At 48.8% G+C, this 13,556-nt stretch overlaps 1 protein-coding gene across 1 annotated transcript in view; it reads right to left on the minus strand.

Annotated features, from left to right (window-relative positions):
* The window catches only part of EGLN3 (egl-9 family hypoxia inducible factor 3), a 28,026-nt gene extending 16,604 nt beyond the window's left edge, over window positions 1–11,422 (minus strand). Inside the window, exon 1 of the mRNA XM_054635136.2 lies at window positions 10,695–11,422. Coding sequence (XP_054491111.1) covers window positions 10,695–11,051 — 357 coding nt within the window. The 5' untranslated portion in view covers window positions 11,052–11,422. The remainder of the gene's footprint in view (window positions 1–10,694) is intronic.
* Window positions 11,423–13,556: the final 2,134 nt, after the last annotated feature.

Consider the following 13,556-nt stretch of genomic DNA (forward strand, 5'->3'; position numbering starts at 1 on the left):
CTGAAGTGTTTTAGTGCCTTCCCTCTCCATCATGTACCCAGCTGGTACTTACACCAGTAAGGTATGTGTAGACAGACACTCGGCAACTCTGAGCAAAGTAAGCACGCACAGACAGACATCACACACCACAAACTGACTGCCAGCCTTACATCTGCATGTCTCAAAGATATTCACAAAAGCTCTCATCTCCTGAACAAGGAAGTCTGCTCCTTAACAACATGGACAACATTAGATTTTGGATTTGAACAGGGGCTGCTGAATTCCCACTTCCCTCTGTCCACTGGTCAAGTGTCTCCCGTGGATTTATGCTGCCACCACCTGACAGAGACCAACCTAAAGGCCAGCTGTGTTGTGGCCAGACACAGGCTTCGACTCTCCTGCTGGGGCAGTGGCCCTGCACAGGGACACATCCATGCCTGGAGGGTTTCAGCCTGCTTACACCTGCTGCTCTGCTCTGCTGCAGCCCTCTCTGGAACCTCACCCAGTCATTCCCACCACCACAACTCACTGAAGCAGCGGGCCTTAGGAGATTACTCAAGGCCCAGTTCAGGACTGAGTCTTAGAGCAATAATGTTCTATGGCATCTAAGGTAGTGTTTGCAGGAAGCACTGCAACTGTTGAGCAAGGGAGGCAGACTCTCTGGTGTGACTTCAGGATGTTTCCTGAGGATGCAGAAAGCCTGGAGTGTTCTTTCTGGCTCACTTCCCTCCTTCTTCCTCTTCCTCTCCATAATCTTTCTTCTGGCAGCCAGTGTGACAAGATCAGTACATACTCAGAGCCACCCCACGGGAAGCCAAGGCTGAGCCAAGCTGGAGGCTGGACAGAGGCTGCTGTCCCAGGGTGTCAGCTGCTTGGGCAGCCAGAGGAGGCAGCCCTCATGCCTGTCTCTGCCCTGGGATGGAGATGAGAGATAGAGGCTGCATAGGCATGACAGGCTGTGGTAAGAGCAGGAGTAAGAAACCACCTGGTGGGGGCCCTGCAGCTGGCTTTGCTAGAGGTATGGGCTACAAATGCATCTCTGTGGTGGGAAGCACAGAGGGGGGAGGCAGGACAGATACTTGAGGGGAAGACAGAGCTATAGGGTTACATATGCCCTTTTCAGTGTGAGGGTCAAGTAGGTACTATGTCTGCCTGTAGCTCTGGTCAGCACTGGCACAGCTAGAGCCTTTTCTAACTGCAGCCAAAACATTGTACTAATACAGCTTATAACTAGCAGCAGTAGCTTCTACAGATGGTAAATAGTGAAACATGCTTTTAACCAAGTGCCAGCAAAGAAAAAAATTGTTTCAGTTGCAGACATCCAAGTGTAAAGAAACAAACAAAAAAGTCACATCAACTACATTTTTACTTTTGCCAAGAAATTATCAGTGCAAATGTGAGACTGCACTGAGCCTTTACATCACCAGTTAAACATCAAGTTATGCACTCAAATATCTTGGTAAAATGCACAACTTTGAGACTTCAGTGTTTGATCATCATGAAATGTTGAATTACACCAAATTTGGCAATGAGGACCAGAGCTCACAAATCCTCTCAATGCTCCTTCATGAGGAGAAAGTCTGTAAAACAGTGAACCAGGCAGTGACCCTTCCTGTTGGGCTGCTTCAGAGACACCATGCACATGCTCCATACAGCAGATGACAGAGGGTGAGTTAACTTACTTAGGTGGAAACATTATTGTGAATATTGGCAAGAACGGAGTTATCAATACATTCTGGGGGACTCTCTCCTGTTTGTGCACATCTACTTGTATGGCTGTTATATGTTAACAGCAGAACATGTTATGGCATTTATGGTGAAGCTTCTCCTTTTCCAGTGTGGGGCTATGCAAGAAACTTTCTTCACTCCCTGGAGTTCCAAGGCAGTCAGGAAGCTCCATGCCAATCTCCACCAGCACAAAGCCCACTGCTCTTATACCCCAGGCTTTTCCCATTCCACATGGCATTCCTCACCACACACTGCCTATCTCTTTGCATGCATTACTGGAATAAGTGCTACTGTTAATGGTATTAAGACAAGTTTGCCATAAGACAGTCAGTTGCAAAGGTCAGATAAAAATCATAACTACTATGTATTTCATCACATGAGGCTCCTTGCTGCCTCCCAGGAGACCACATAAAACATGACCTGCATTTCAAATGTAAGAAAAAAATTTAAACACCAGGGATGGCACAAGATACACAACTTTTCCTATAGTTTTCTAAACATATTCTAGCATAGTCTAAGCCAAGCACCAGAATATGTGCTTGAAGTCCCATTGATCTGAAACTGCCTTTAAGAAAAAGTAGTTAAGTGAATTGCTGAACTGGAGCCAAAATTTTAAAAACATTTGTCTTATCACTTTGTATAAAAAAATACAGTGCAAGAACACATAAGCAATGATTAATTATATTATGACTTACAGATAGGAAAAATGCAGACATGTATCTTGTTTGGATTTTCAGGTTCAGAAAGAAAGTACAGAAAACAGACTATTTATTTTGACAAAAGGATTCACATGAACTAGATAGACACAAGACTCAAAATGGGTATCTTTTTTTGCTTCAAAGCAAGATGCAATTTCCTGATGTTTGGCAAAAGACATGGCTACTCTGCCATTTCCAACTGCAAAGCTTTGGACAAACTGTGCTGTTTCCAGTCAGTGCAGATAGAGTGCTATGCTGTACTCCTGCCATTTAGACTATTCATTTTTATCTGGGTAGCTAAACATGAACATTTAGTAAGCCTCCATGGAACCACTATGGTCAGCAAAAATCTCTTTGATTACTTTATTTGTGAAAAATCAGAGCAACAAGTAGGTTGTTTAATCAACTGCTTTCTACTAAGTGCTTTGCATGTTGGCACTAAGTTTATTCACCTACTAATCTTATCAAAGCACAATGTCAAGAGAAAAATGACTGTAGGGGGAAGGGCTCCTTTCTGTCACTACGAGATATTAGATGCACATGTGTGAGTGATGGAGGGGAAACAGAGCTTACAGCTCTCCCCAGATCATTCACAGGAATGATCACGAGTGGTGTGCTGATGGGATGACGTGCCTGTGAACAGTTTAAACAGTAGGAGATAGATGATTTACTTGGCATGAGCCTCCTTCATGATCTTACTTCACCTCACTGACTGAACTGAGAGACCTTCTTGCTTTTCTGACCAACTCAGTAACATCTTTTCAAAGCAGTAACAGGTCTAAACTAAATTGTTACGTAGTGTTATGCATCAGTCAAAATCTTCTGTCAAGCCCCACCAAGTTCTGTACCACTGCATCAGTTATTCACCCTGGAGCCCACCACAGCAGCCATCAGCCATAGGCACAGGTACCAGAAGCAGTTTCCAAAACACCTCTTCCCAAGAGCTCCTCTACTAATAAACCTTACCAATAAAGCCTTTTCACAGAAGCTTAGGGAGATGTGTTGTTGGCAGCTTTCTAACAATGTTGTTTCAGTCTTCAGCTTTGTGACAGAAGGATTACAGTCATGGCAAATCCAACCCGGTGCTTTAAGCTGGTATGCACACACCCTGCTTCACAGAGGTAAAACCAGTAACACTTCCTCCTAGGCTTTCCTTCCTAACCTCCTCATTCTCTCAAGCCATCCACTGCAAGATGGGTGAGTGCTATGGGGCTGCTGGTGCCAAGGGACCACTTGCCCCTGGCCTGCTACACAATGGGAAAACTCAATCCAATTGCAAGAGGAGCAGAAAAAATGTGACTACCTCAAAGAAACAAAAGAGAAGAAAGTACCTTGTCTTAGTAAGAGTCATCTTGAAATATTTGATAAAAGTATTGATTTTTCCAAGCGTATTGAGTTTGTTCAGGAAACATCAAAAATTCATCTAATTAAAAATGCATACACGTTTGGATCACTGTGGTTCTATCTCCTCCCTCTCTCATCCCTTCCACACACAAATGGGAAGGACTTGCAGTACTGTTCCACCACCACCTCAGGAAAACAAATTTTTAAAAAATCTCTGCAATATGGAAGAGGATACTTCCATGTAATAAATCAAGCAGATTTCCCAGGAAGCAACATGCAGGAAAAGTCTGAATTACATTGAGCCACCATCCAGATAAATTTGAAAGTCAGAGAAAGAAGAGTTTACTGTGAAATCAAATAAAGGCATTGGGATTAACACAGCTGGAATCTTTAATGCAAAGTAACAGGCCACTTTTACTGCATACTTCCTGTACTGCATCAGTGTTATCAGAATCAATGTCCATTTTAACATATACTGCTATTAGCAATGAACTGTATGAAATGGACTGAATTATTCATTAACAATTACCTTGGGAAAAGGCACACAAATATTAATAGCAAGGATCATTAGGAAGAATTCTTTGCAGAAAGGGTGATTAGATATTGGCATGGGCTCCCCAGGGAGGTGGTGGAGCCACTGTACCTGCAGGTGACTGGATGTGGCACTTAGTGCCATGGTCTAGTTGACATGGTGGTGTTCAGTCACAGTGTGGACTCAATGATCTCAGAGGTCCTTTCCAAACTAATTGATTCTGTGATTCCATGGCCAGCTCTCCTCCCTTCCAAAATGCAAGCTCAGCAGGACAGGGCACTGAACTCTGAATCTTGTCACTTCCCCAGTGGCTTTCCCAAGGATACCGCACCTTGTGATGCCACACACACATCCCCGTGGGTACAAAGGACAAACACTCCCATACACAGAGGCCTTAATGCCCCTGTATTACACTCACACCAGCATTCAGTGAGCAATGGGTCCTCACAGAAAAGCACACTAAGTGGCACCTACTTGTTTAGGGCTTGCAAGTGATCAAGCTCTGGCCAGCACACCAGTAAGGCAACCTCTGCAAGTCCCTGGCACTAAGAGCTGACATGGTAGCAGCAAGAACTGCTACCAGAACAGGCACAGCAACAAATAAGTTACTGCAGAAAATGCATGACCAATGTATGACAGACTGTGGAAAAACTTCACTGCTTTGTCACCATTGTGTAATACCAGAGTCTATCAAGACTCACTAAGAACTGCTGGACTGTAAAACTACAGACAATAAAAAAAAAATTACCCTGATGCCAGAAACACATGCACAAACTCAGGATAAACAGACCATTCATATCTTTACATTGCCTGAGAGCACTGACATTTCCCCTCATTTATAGGATTAACCACCTTCTGCCTTTCTCTGGGACTACGGCTGTAGAGCACATGGACAAGCTCCTGGCACAGTGTGATGAAGGTCACTGGGTGGATACAGACTTCCCTGGCAAGAGGGGGAAAGGAGGACCAAGAGGACCACTTGGCAGCCAAAGGCCCTGGTGTAATACACACTGAAGGCAGCAGGTTTTGGCCACTGCCTACCATGAAATAAGTTTGCCAGTGCACTACAGTCAGGTTTTTAAGAGTGAGGATACAAAATAGCTACTGAATTCAAGCTGCTTGCAACTTCAACACCTGAGTATTAACTCAAACACCATTCCCTAGAGGCTTCCCATGTTTCTGAACCCACTTGCAGACATGTCCATCACTGTCTGTGAAATATTGATCCATTTCTCCAATACCCTGTCCCTGCTGAAAGAAGAATTTATCAAAAAGATTCTCCAAGTGCCTCTTTCAGAGAAGTAGTTCTTTTGAAAGTTTCAAAAGTCATTGAGAATAATTTGATGAAGAACAAAAACAAGTGTTAATATGCCCAAGTTTATACTCATCTGATTGTCAAGTAAAAATTATACATTCCTGTGTATAATTAACCAGGCTAACTAATCTTGCTTGACAAACACAGATATAAACATCAGCTTTGACACTGAGCCAAAGCAACCACACTAGGATCTGTGCCAATGCTGAATTCTTCAGTTTCATATCATAAAATGACTTGTCTGTTGTATTTACAGTTCCAGGGGCTCTGGACTCTGCTGACAGCTGGCCAGAAGAACAGATTTGAACTTGTGCATTATGGCAGAACATGTGCATTTGATTAGAAGAAAAATTATGCATATTTCTTCTAGATGGTGGTATTCATCAGACCTCCCACTGTAAACTAATTGTAAGGCACATTGCTACCCAAGTATCAAAAATACCTTGTAAGTACAATAAGCCAGTATATCTCAAGGGGCAGTACCACTCTACTATAGCTAGTTTTCTGTTATCTCACTCTTCAAATCAGTACCTCAAGTCAGAAAATTCAGCATTTCACTGTGTTTTAATTGCAAAGGATAGAATTTGAATGTTATAGAACAGCACTTTTCTTTCTTCATATATAAATGCAAAAATACTTTACCTCCTTACCTGAGTTATAAGGGACTTTATAAAACTACTGCTGTAACATCTCATCCATTTCTTCAATCTTCAGGAACAGAAATCTTGGTAACAATCTGCTAGGCAGACCATATTTCAAAACCTACCTAGGACTACCCCATCATTTGATAGGCAGAAGAACCCACTCTGGTTTCCAGCAAACACTCACTAGCTATGAACTGCTACCAAAAGACCTACTTCTCCTGTGACCATTACAGAGGGTCCACCAGGGTTGTGTTATGGCAACAAGCAGAGGAAGCAAGTTTTTGAGAAGGTTCACATCCCATAGGGACTTCTAAATTAACTAATCTTACATTCAAAACACTTTTTTATTTTTTAACTTTAGGCCATACACTTGACACAACATGAGCAGTTCTGTTCTGAGCTGAAAACGTCAGTCACAGGCTTCCTTCAGCACAGAGCAGCTCTTAAGATTACAAATTCTTGCTTTATTTTCAAACCAGCAGGACTCACTGGTGCCCAGCAGGTGCAAGATGGGCTCAAAGTCCCCAGTGGCAGCCCTGACATGGATTTCAGCCCCTGGTGGTACCCAAGAGGGTATCTGTGACTCAGAGCAGGAGGTGCAGAGTCCACTGAGAGTGCAGCCACACCAGTTCAAAGTACCTTCCACCCCTCAGCATGAGGACCCAGGCAGTGCTGGCAGCACGTCAACAGCTGACTCAGCTGGGGTACCCAGGGCAGCAGGCACTGCTGGCAATGCTCTGGGACCCTGCCCAGCCACAGGGACAGCTGCCCTTCTCCAGCAGAGGCCAAATGAGAAAAGGGCATCAGCAGCAGATGAATTATGCAGACACCCCACTGCAAATACAGCTTTAACACTTCTACCCATCAGCCAGCCAGCCTGGTTCCTGCCATAGTCTTACCCCTGCCTACTCACATCAGGGACTTCCAAATTCCCCCAGGCTCCAATGAGGAGGAGACTCCTCTTTTTTTTAGGAGACTCCTCATTTTTTTAGGAGACTCCAATGAGTCTCCTAAGAAAACAGCAAAAAAACCTCCAAAGACACTCCACCCATGACCAAAACATTTCTCAAGTCTTGAAGGAGAAATTTATAGTACAGTGTTTTCCTACAGGGCACCCCCCTCAAGCCCCTGCAAATGCTAGTTAACCCCAAGAAGGAACTTTGGGACCTGGGGAGTCAGAAGCTGCAGCACATCATCCTTTCACCTGCAGTCCCTGGAGCATCACCTGATCCAGAAGGCACTCTGGGTGACTGGCCTCACAGAGCAAGCTGCAGCTTGGCTTCTGACCTGAAACACCCACCAGCTTTTCTCCACCAAGTAAAGCAGAGTAGTGACAGGTCCTCAAAAACAGAGTGACTTCTGTCCTCAGGCCAGAACATCCCTCTGCACAAGGACATCAATCTTCTCACTCTGAGGAGAAGAGTGAACTTGGGTCAATTATGCCTCAGTCATGTCCTTAGTCATTTACCTACTAGAAAAGGGGAACCATTCCATTATCTTACTAGAAAATGGAGACTAGTTGATGAGAATACAAAAGCCAACAAGCAATGCATTGCATCCATCAACCTTCAACCATGCTTTGATCATTTAACCAGCCAATATTTTAAAATACAACTTACACCAAAGATATATTTGTATCACTGGTCTGCAAAGATGGCAGGTTACATTTCATGATCAGCCCTCAAATGTCAGCCAGCAGCTCCAATGAATATCCAGCACCCTTGAAAATTTTACTTCTGTTCATTTTCTTTGATGCAATCTTAACTCTCTTGAAATTAATTTGGCAACAGCACAATCCCAACTGACTTGTTTCTCTCATTTAGCTGAAAGGAAAATTTCAATTATTGGACAAAAGTTGTTCAGGACTTATGTTTGTGTAGCTACAAAAATCTGAAGCACTTCACACTGAACTGACATAATCTGACCTAAGTTCATTTACCAGGAAAATCTCTCGCCTTCTTCCAACACTTAGGCTGAAGACTAAAGTCATACTACTTATTAAAAGAATAAACCTTTAAATAATGATGGGCTCATACAACATAAGTACATTTTCATGACAAATTGAGTTAACATGTACCTAAATGCTTACATTTTAAACCAATTGTTCTGAACTCTTAGTTTTGAGTAATATCTATATACCAAAACAATAAATTACAACAGCACATGTCCCACAAAGATGTTCTGGTCCAGTTGCCCATGAACACCCCACAACCCCACAAATGTTAAGCTGTGAAAGTTTTGTGGGCATTCATTTACATGCATAATCTGTCAGATAAAAATACTGGATTTAAATTTGAGATTTGTGTGTATGCATTCATAAGACTTCAGATGAAAAGCAGAATAAGATTTTATGGTGGAAGGGAAATGTCATAAACCGACGTGGGAACCTGCACGCACTGTAGTAATCAGTTGTTAGTCACAGGAATAATCTTCCTGCTGAAGGCATCCCACATCTCAGTTACAGACAGCAGCTGCTATTCCAGAGCCTCACATACCCATGGTACTTCTTATTATAACAAGAGGATTGGTTACCATTAACATCTGATGAAAATTTCTCTGCATTTGGTTTTGTAAACAATATTGAGATATTGAGTCCCTTTCAGTCCCAGACTGTTGTGCAGCACTTCCATGTGCTGTTTGGAGTCTGACAACTTTCACATTAAAGCACAAGAGCCAGAACTCTTTCTTCATTGTAAATAGCTTGCTGCCTATTTATAAAACAAGTTCTGTTCTATTTTTTACTATTTGTACAAGAATGCCTTCAAAAACACCAAAACTGTTTTAAAATCATCTCTACAACCCAAAGTCACTGCTGAAAACATGCTTCTTCCCAGCCAGCACCAACATCCTTCATTCATCCAGCTGATTTGTTTTACAAATACCTTGTAAAAAGGCTGGACAGCCTCCTTTTCACTCCAATCCAACTTTTAACCACCCTCCCCTCCACACACAGACAATATCCACCCCTACACACACACCCTTAGCCAGAAATGCACTTTCAGTAGTAAACAGGTAAACAGAAATCACCCAGAGAAAGGATGGGGATGACCTTTAAGGTGTGCCAAGGCAGGTTATTTATGCCTCCCAATACAAGGGTCTCAACAGGAATAAGTACAATCCAACCTACCCACATTTTAAAACATACCTACCCAAGCTTTAACTGAATTGATGATCAGTAATACAATGGAGCAAAGAGTAAGGAACCTTTTTTATTCCCACTGCTGTGTGTAAATGTGTGGGGGTGTATGCACAGGTTTCAGTGTGTTCCCAAGCAACTGGTGAACATCACTGTACTTTTTTCTTCATTTTTCAGGGGAGAATCACAGTACCACTCACACATGCCCTTAGTCCAGTGCAAGTTAGGATCTAGAGAAATGCCTAATTTCTCCCTACTGTCATTTTTTAAAAGATTCATTGTTTTGTTTCTGGCATACTCTAAAAGCATGTACTATGTCAAGTCTGTACTCTGAAAATGTACTATGTCAAGTCAGAAATAAAGAAATAAGCATTCAGGACAACAAAGTAAACTTAGTTCCAAGCTAGTTCACTTTGCCGTAGCAAAACAGGTAAGGAAAGAAAATACAAGTTATCCCACACTAATGTCATTGCCAGTGCAAATAAACTTCATTGGGAAAGAATAATACAAGTTTCGCCTCCATTTCTGAGAAAGCCTAGGCAAAAACAACTTATCTCTTTAAAACAAAAGTTTGCTGTGCTCAAGCCACTAAACATCCCATATTCTGTGCATACTCAATTCAGTAACGATAATCTCTTCAACTGTAGAACGGCGACAAGAGTTGGAACCGCGAAACTATTCAGGATAATAATACATGTGCGAAAACATCCAAACAATCGGATAAGAGCCGGGTACGTTCGTTCGCAGGGAGAGAATGGAGAGCTTGCTCCCCCGCGAAACGTGGTCAACGTGGGGTACGCCCCGCACGGGTCCATCCTGTCCGCACCTGGGGTGAGCACAACCAGAAGCGGGGTGCAGCCGGCTCCAGCCCACCGCCAGGAGCCAAGAGCCGCCTGCAGAAGTGACGGCCGGTGTCAGGTGGAAAGGCAAGGGACCGGACGGGGTCCGGCAGCCGAAAAGCCCGGCGAAAACGCAGCAAGGGAGCGGCGAGGAGCCGGCCCGGAGCGCCGCTGGCACCGGCGGGGCGAGGGACCCGCAGGGGGCGGCCCCGCTTCCAGCGGGACCCCGCACCCGGCGGCGAGGGCTGGAGAGCGGCTGCCGTCACGGGAGTCCCGCCGGCAGGCACGGCGCCTCCGCCACCCGGGGACAGCCCCGCGGGACTGCCCGAGCCACGGGCACCCGCAGGCACTCCCGACAGCGCGGGCGAGCGCCCGCGGAAAGTTTCGGTCAGGTCCCAGCGGCAGCTGTGAGGCGGGTCGGGCCGGCTGGGAGCCGGTGCCGCGGGCGGACAGCAGGTCGGGGCCCCGCGGACCCTTACCTTGGATCGCTCTTTCACGTAGTACTTGCCGAGCCGGCTCCCGCAGTACATCACCAGCCGGTCTATCAGCGTGAGGAGAAAGTTGATGGCCTCGCAGCCCTCCTCCGTGCCTCCGATCCACTTGATCTGGTCGCCGCGGAGGTGCCGCTTGGCGACGCCGCGGCTGGGGCCGGCCAGCTGCCCGTCGGCCAGTTCCCCGTCGCGGTGCATCCGCTTCACCCGCTCCAGCACGCAGTCCCCCACCACCTCCCCCAAGAAGTTGTCCAGGTAGCAGAAGCCGATGTCGTGCAAGCAGGGCACGACGTACTCCAGGGCGATTCTCTCCAGGTCCAGCCTCATGATGTGCCCCAGCGGCATGGCGCGGCGGGGACGGGCGCGCCGCTGCTCCGCCGGCGTCCGCGCTGGGAGGCGATGCCCGCGGGGCCGCCGCCCGCTCCAGGCCGAGCCGGGCAGGGGCTCCGCCGCGGCGCGACGCCAGGCGAGGCGAGGCAAAACTTTCGCCGCTGCGGGCTCGGCTACGCACCGCGGCCCGACGCTGCGGGAGCGGCGGTGCTGCCGAAGCCCCGCGCTGCTGCTGCTGCCGCCGCCGGCGCCCGGCAGTGTGCGGGAGCGGCCCGGGGCGGGCGGGAAGGGCGCGGGCAGCCCCCGCCCGCGGCAGGAGGGCGGCAGATGGCCCCGCGCTGATTAACGCGCCGGCTACGTGCGGGATGTGTGCTCGCGCCGCCGCACGTGGGAGGGGCCGCCCGCCGCGGCGCGATCGCCCCGCCCCCTCCCCGCCCGCGGCGGCCCGGACAGCCAATCGCGTGGGGCGGGGCGGGGCCGGCCCGCGGGGAACGCGCGGCGAGGGCTCCCACACGTGCGCGGGGGGCGTGGCCCGCGGTCCCCCGGAGTGGGCGAGGGCAGCGCCATTGAGGAATGCTCCCCCTGCATGTCGGCTGCGACCCTCGCGCCTCGCCTCGCCTCGCCCTGCTCCGCCGCTCCGGAACTCTTGGAACAGCCCAAGTGAAGTTTGCCAATGCCCCGCCGGGGCTCTCCGGCCGCCTCTTACCTCCGCCTACCGCAGCGGCACTTTCAGCACCAGACGGGACTGTTGCATTAAGCGGCAGATGCAGTTCTTCTGAGCGAGAAATGCACCTTTTACAAAAGGTTTACATAGCAAAAGAGCACTTCCCTGAATTATTTATCCCAAAGGGCCCGCCAGGTTGCTTGGCTCTGGCAGGAAGCACCTCCCGGACCGTCGGTGGCTTCGTGCCACCACGGGACAGCTGCGGTCAAACCGTGACAAAATTCGTCCCAAACCAAAACTCGCCGTTCCCGCGCGTGCCCCTTGCCGGTAACATTGTCCCTGCACCGGCCGGCCACGAAGTACGGTCCCACGGTCGCTGTTGGGTCTGTTCCGACCGGGCAGCATGCTTTCAAGTAAAATGCCTCCCGAAAAGCGAACAGCAGACAGCCGCTCTGCTCCGCTCACACACGCAACACGCCCGGGTTTTGCTAAACAAACAAGAGAAGCCTCCACAGAAACCAAAACCGAAGCAAAGTCACGTTGCGGAGAGGCGCTGCCCGCGGGCAAACCGGGCGGGACAGGGCGGCCGTGCCTGAGTCCGTGTCTGTGAAGTTACCGATGCCACAGAGCACCGCAGCCGCTGTCCGTGTGCCGAGCCATGCCCCTGCTCGGCGGCCACCTGCGCTGGCCCCGCGGAGTCCGCGCACACAGACACACTGACACACCGACACACTGACACACCCGCACCCCACGGGGGCAGCGCGGGCCGAGCCCCGGCCGGAGCCCCCAGGACGCGGTCCCTGTGTGTGCGCCTGCCCGTGCGGGACGCGGTCCGTGTGTGTGTGTGTGTGCCTGCCCGTGCGGGACGCGGTCCGTGTGTGTGTGTGTGCGCCTGCCCGTGCGGGACGCGGTCCGTGTGTGTGTGTGTGTGTGCCTGCCCGTGCGGGACGCGGTCCGTGTGTGTGTGTGTGTGTGTGTGTGCCTGCCCGTGCGGGACGCGGTCCGTGTGTGTGTGTGTGTGCGCCTGCCCGTGCGGGACGCGGTCCGTGTGTGTGTGTGTGTGTGCCTGCCCGTGCGGGACGCGCGCGGTCCCTGTGTGTGTGTGTGCGCCTGCCCGTGCGGGACGCGGTCCGTGTGTGTGTGTGTGTGTGCCTGCCCGTGCGGGACGCGGTCCGTGTGTGTGTGTGTGTGTGTGTGTGTGTGTGTGTGTGTGTGTGTGTGCCTGCCCGTGCGGGACGCGGTCCGTGTGTGTGTATGTGTGTGCGCCTGCCCGTGCGGGACGCGGTCCCTGTGTGCGCCTGCCCGTGCGGGACGATCCCCCCGAGCCCGCTCAGCAACCGGCACGGCACGGCACGTCGCGAATCCTGACGGCTCCGGCTGGAACCCGGCACATTTCACCCCCAAAAAAGGCAAAATTTGTGCTGGTTCTTTTCTTCCCTTTCACGTCGCGAATCCTGACGGGATTACAAGCAGTCCGTGCTGCTCGAGCTGCAAACTCCAGGCCCCGGCAGATGCAGGAGCGGGTCACGTATTCCACGTTTGTTCTCCTTGAATCCAGTGGTGTCTACCCTCAGTGCACAGCACTAAGTACAGGTCTAATCCTCTAAAGTTAGCCCCTGACAGCTCTGTCGAGAGCCCAGCAATATTACATCAGATAAATTCGTATGTGGTGAGATATGGACTGGCAAAGGACCTTATTTGATTTAGGTACACACTTCACATTAAAGTGGGGTTATAATTAATAAGATACAATTCTGAATCTTATTAATCCCTTAATGCTTATCTGAGAAATCAGTCATGTATGATAGGGTAAGAGCAGTTGTCATAATAAGCAAGGGATGCAAGATTAGTTCAAC

Source organism: Agelaius phoeniceus, chromosome 6 (genome assembly GCF_051311805.1).
Source record: "Agelaius phoeniceus isolate bAgePho1 chromosome 6, bAgePho1.hap1, whole genome shotgun sequence".
NCBI lineage: Eukaryota > Metazoa > Chordata > Aves > Passeriformes > Icteridae > Agelaius > Agelaius phoeniceus.